The sequence below is a fragment of the Aspergillus pseudonomiae genome, assembly GCF_009193645.1.
Source record: "Aspergillus pseudonomiae strain CBS 119388 unplaced genomic scaffold BDV37scaffold_267, whole genome shotgun sequence".
In the NCBI taxonomy this organism is placed as follows: domain Eukaryota; kingdom Fungi; phylum Ascomycota; class Eurotiomycetes; order Eurotiales; family Aspergillaceae; genus Aspergillus; species Aspergillus pseudonomiae.
In genome coordinates, this window is record NW_022476259.1 from 1 (window position 1) to 4,864 (window position 4,864).

General features: G+C 47.5%; 1 protein-coding gene across 1 annotated transcript; it reads left to right on the forward strand.

The window, feature by feature from the left end:
- The first annotated feature begins 1,194 nt into the window (after window positions 1-1,194).
- On the forward strand, window positions 1,195-4,054 carry mirC (siderochrome-iron transporter MirC). Its single transcript, XM_032078204.1, has 4 exons — window positions 1,195-1,743; window positions 1,813-1,943; window positions 1,997-2,731; window positions 2,785-4,054. The coding sequence occupies exons 1-4, from the start codon at window positions 1,523-1,525 to the stop codon at window positions 3,555-3,557; spliced, it is 1,860 nt and encodes a 619-aa protein (XP_031934098.1). The 5' UTR covers window positions 1,195-1,522; the 3' UTR covers window positions 3,558-4,054.
- Window positions 4,055-4,864: the final 810 nt, after the last annotated feature.

Consider the following 4,864-nt stretch of genomic DNA (forward strand, 5'->3'; position numbering starts at 1 on the left):
AAAAAAAAAAAAAAAGAAAAAAAAAAAGAAAAAAAGAAAAAGACATGACATGAGTTGTTTAGTTGGATGATCCTTGAGCGGTATGACCCGATGTCATCTCCCCCAATCATGAGACTGGACCGTGGGGCTTTAGGTCATTTTCTGCTCAGAGAGATCGTTATATTACGTCCAATATAGTTGAATAGGGGCTGTATACGGAGTAATATTGGTACCATTCCTACTTCTTGGCCGTTTTGACTCACTGAACCTAGTCATGCGAACTATTCCAGAAAGACCAATAAAGTCCGACTCAGTATTTCTCGAGTGCTGCAAGGGGGAGGAATGGCGGAGGAGCTTTCATTCCAGAGTGATTCATCAGCTGACTGTCTGTACCAAGAAAAAGTGACAACCCAAAAACAGACAGAATGGTATTTTAAATGTTGATATTCCCCCATACATGAGACCTTCAATGGGGAATTAAATATCATTGCAGTCATTCCACATCCGACTGATGTCCCGATGCAGGGTAAGGAGCCAACCTATAGGAATCCGTAGCTTCCGTTCGGACCGAACCAGGTGATCTTATCATATCTGATTCTCAAAAGTCTTATCCACCTGCGTAACATCCCTCATCCTGGTCGCTTTGCCACTTCCTCCCCACTTCTTCACCATTTTCGGCTGCAATCTAGTTTTCTTCCCCTGATCAGTCTCGAACTTACATTGATCCTCTGCGCTTGAGTACACAGACAGAGGACAACTGCGCGATACGCATGTCCTGTACTGCTCCGTGCGCTCACATCTATGACTGAGGGGTCAATGTGCGCTCGAGTCCGAGGGATAAGCTCTTCCACGACTCCGCCGTCTCGAGTGAGACTTTCCAAATTCATTCGAATTATATCAAGTGGAATAATATAGGCATCACTCTACCAACCCTTCAGTACACCGGAAACCGCCCTACCATTTTGGGCCTCGGGCGTTCGGCCCATAGGCTAAACCTGTGGCCCATCCCACGTCGGCGTGCATAAGTGTCCCTTGTCGATCGAGTCGATTGGTCTGAAGCACGCCGGGTTTAGAGTCCTGCTTAGAGCTCTGCCCCTTTGTACGATAGATCTGACGATTCGCGTGCCGTCATCCGTATCAGTTACCTAACGAACTTGCGAATCCGATACCCAACCTGACGTCTCACTTAACTGTTCTTCAATTCTCCCTGGGGTTTTTTTCTTCGTTTTTCTTTTTTTCGATAATCCTTCCCCTGGTACATTTTCCATTCCCCTGAGATACCCTCATTTGACTAGTCGCGTGTTGCATTTTCTGGGTCTGGCTGGTTCAGATCGTCCATATCTTCCCTCATCAACTCAAGTATTTCGGCCTATACACCAAACCTTTCGAACCCGGGTCCTTCGATTGTGAAACTTTCAGTGTCGTTTCACCTTCGTGCCTCCACCGGACGTTACTACCGCCTCGGCTGTCGTATCCGATAAATGGACATTACTCGCGGTGCTGTTGTCCAAGATTCTTCAGTGACGTTCTCGGCTCAGCCGCGATGCCCTTACTTGACGCCCACTCAGGTCCCTCATATGGCACACTCGATCAAATGGAGAGGCGCGATCAGCACGAAGGAGAGCACCTCCTTCCCGCGGGATACGAAAGCGATGACCACAGTAGCGAGATAACATCTGATGACTCGGTGCAGGAAGGGGTTCGGAAGATTGAAGCCATCAGCTTGACCTGGACAACAAAGTCTTTGGTTGTGGCTTATGTCAGGTATGCCTGCCATGTACAGCATGGTTGTATTCTTGATGAAAGTGGTCTGGTCTCACTGACTTGCTATAGTATATTCCTTATGGCGTTTTGTACTTCTTTAGAGGGCCAGACCACCATGTCCCTCTCTGCTTATGCAACCAGCGCATTTAGCAAGCACTCATTGATTTCAACTGTTCTTGTTGTCCAGAATGTCGTCAATGGTGGGTAGTCTTACATCATGCGGTTTGTTCTCCGTCAGCTGACAAGTATGCAGCTGTGATCAAGCCTCCCATGGCTAAGATAGCCGATGTCTTCGGTCGCTTCGAAGCGTTCTGCGTGTGCATTTTGATATATGTTCTTGGTTATATACAAATGGCTGCTTCGACCAATGTTCAAACTTATGCATCGGCTCAGATATTCTATTCCGCCGGTTCGACGGGTTTGCAGATCCTCCAACAAGTGTTCATTGCGGACAGCAGTAGCCTTCTCAACAGGGCATTTCTAGCGCTCTTGCCAGAGTTTCCGTTTCTGGTTACAGTTTGGATTGGACCAGCAATAGCTGATGCAGTGATACACCATTCGTCATGGCGTTGGGGTTACGGGATGTGGTCAATCATATTGCCTGCTTCGTTTCTTCCGTTAGCGCTGACGTTATTGTTGAATCAACGCAAGGCTAAAAGACTAAACCTCATCAAGCAAAAGCACACCCCTCGGGGTGGCTTCATCGCTGTTGTCCGCCGCACGTGGTACGATCTGGACATGTTTGGTTTGATACTTCTTTCGGCGGCAGTTACATTGATCTTGGTGCCTCTCACTCTTGCCGCCAATGCTAAAGACGGCTGGAAGAACGACAGCATCCTCGCAATGATTGCGGTTGGTATAGTTTGTTTACTGGCGCTGCCACTTTGGGAGACTTCGAAAAGATTTGCCCCTAAACCACTTCTCTCCCTACACCTTCTCAGACAACGTACAGCACTCGCTGGCTGCGCTTTAGCTTTTTGGTACTTCAGTAGGTTACCCCCCACTACCGTCCTCGTACGTTTCTTTCCTAACATCATCCAGTGGCATTCTATTTCTCGGTTCAACCGTATCTTTACTCTTATCTTCAAGTGGTCCAAGGATATGATGTCGCTACGGCTGGCCGTGTGACGCAGACGTTTGCGTTTACGTCGACCATTGCTGCTTTCTCAGTGTCCTTATTGATCAAATACACACGACGCTATCGAATATTTGTGACCATTGGAAGCGCGATTTACATGATTGGTCTTCTTTTGATGATGCTTTACCGCAAAGAAGGGAGCTCATCAACGCTAATTCTTGGGACACAGATTGTGGTGGGTATGGGAGGCGGCCTCCTCAACGTGCCTGTTCAGCTGGGAGTTCAGGCGTCTGCTAGCCATCAGGAGGTTGCGGCTGCTACGGCAATGTTTTTGACATCTATGGAGATGGGTGGTGCAGTTGGCGCCGCGATCTCGGGGGCCGTCTGGACGCACAACATTCCGCGGAAGTTGCGGCGTTACCTCCCTGATGAGAATAAGGGGGATGCTAAAGAAATATTTGGGAGATTGGACAAGGCACTATCTTTCCCTATAGGGTCACCGGCTAGAATTGCCATCAATCGATCTTATCAAGAGACTATGAATAAGCTGTTGGTGTTAGCGCTGATCGCGACGATACCATTGATCCCCTTGAGTCTTTTGATGAAGAATTATAGGTTGGACAAAGTCAATTCCGAACCAGTAGATGGGCCTAACGGGGGCCATCCAGCTCCAGACAATGGACAAGGCCTATTGGAAAATGAATCCGAATCAGAAGGACACTCGAAACAACCGTGAGGTGGTCCCGAATACTTCCAGTCTCTCCAACATTCTTCGATACGTGTTCAGGGATACCACTAATATATTTGGCATATGGGACAATCTACCATGATTGTTGCCTGTCATCTTGTACAGGGCGTTTGAGCCCCTACATACTGCCACCGAAGAGGATACCAGACTACGCGGATGTCCCATCCGGCCCGATCCCGAATCAAGCACTATGTGACGTGTCCATAAAAGGTTATGCGCATACGCGTCTGCCGCATCTCCGGCTAGAAGCGCCGGGGAACTGTTTTCTTGTTATTGGGTATGTGAGTCGACCAGCATTATGCTCCCTCATCCTGCGGGTAAGCGGATTTCAGCATATCAAGTCGCTATGTTTTCCACAGAGCCGTACATATTTCGAGTCAGCGACTACCCTAGAAGTCTCTTTAGGAGTTTATATAGACGTTATGAGATTATGACTAGACTTAGATGAAACGTTGCAATGCACGTGCTTTCTTTTGGTGTTTTTCTTTGTAAATCTCTCGCCAACCGGATGCGGATGGTAGTATACGTATCTTGGATAGTTCAAAGAGGTTGAGAGGGGTAACAAAAAGGTGAATTCAAAGGGGAACTATGGATGGCGGCGTCAAGCAGCCATATTTCCGATACATGACAGCCATTAGCAAAAGGTGATATCATCGAGTCATGTAATACAGGTGCTTGAAGAATGGAGTAGGATTCATACGTGGTACCGTTCATTTACCTTAATGAACAGCGGTATGTGATGGTTACTAACTGGACTGGTGCATTTACCGCCAGTCGATGATTGGACTGTGACAGTGACACTTTCATGCCTAAGGTTTGAATACCATTATACCTCGAGTTGGCTGTTGTTCTCTCAGGTTTCTTCCCACTTCTCCCATCCCCTTCATTCCTGATACAGTTGAATTGAGTCCGTAGTCCCTCGATTGGATCTCATCGTCTTGGACTTTAGCCCTCCTCGGTGGTGGCGTGTTGCGTCTATCATATCATTACGGAGTAGATACTTCCTACTCTACCCTCCTAGGTTGTTTTGCCGCGGCCCCTCCATTTCTCCCCCTCCTTTCGTCGTTCCAAAATAAATTTCGTCTCTTTTTCTCGAGTTTTCTAAGAGCAGAGAATAGAGAAACTGGGAGGGTAAAAGGAGTACAAAGTGCTTCAGCGATATCAAAGGCCATCCCCGGAATTGATCCGTGCGATTTCTCCGTTGGTTTGGACTTTTCCCCCCTCAGGTATATAACTAGAAGAAAAGAAGCAAAAAAAAAAAAAAGAGGTTAATTAGCCGGTGGTAAAAGCGGCTG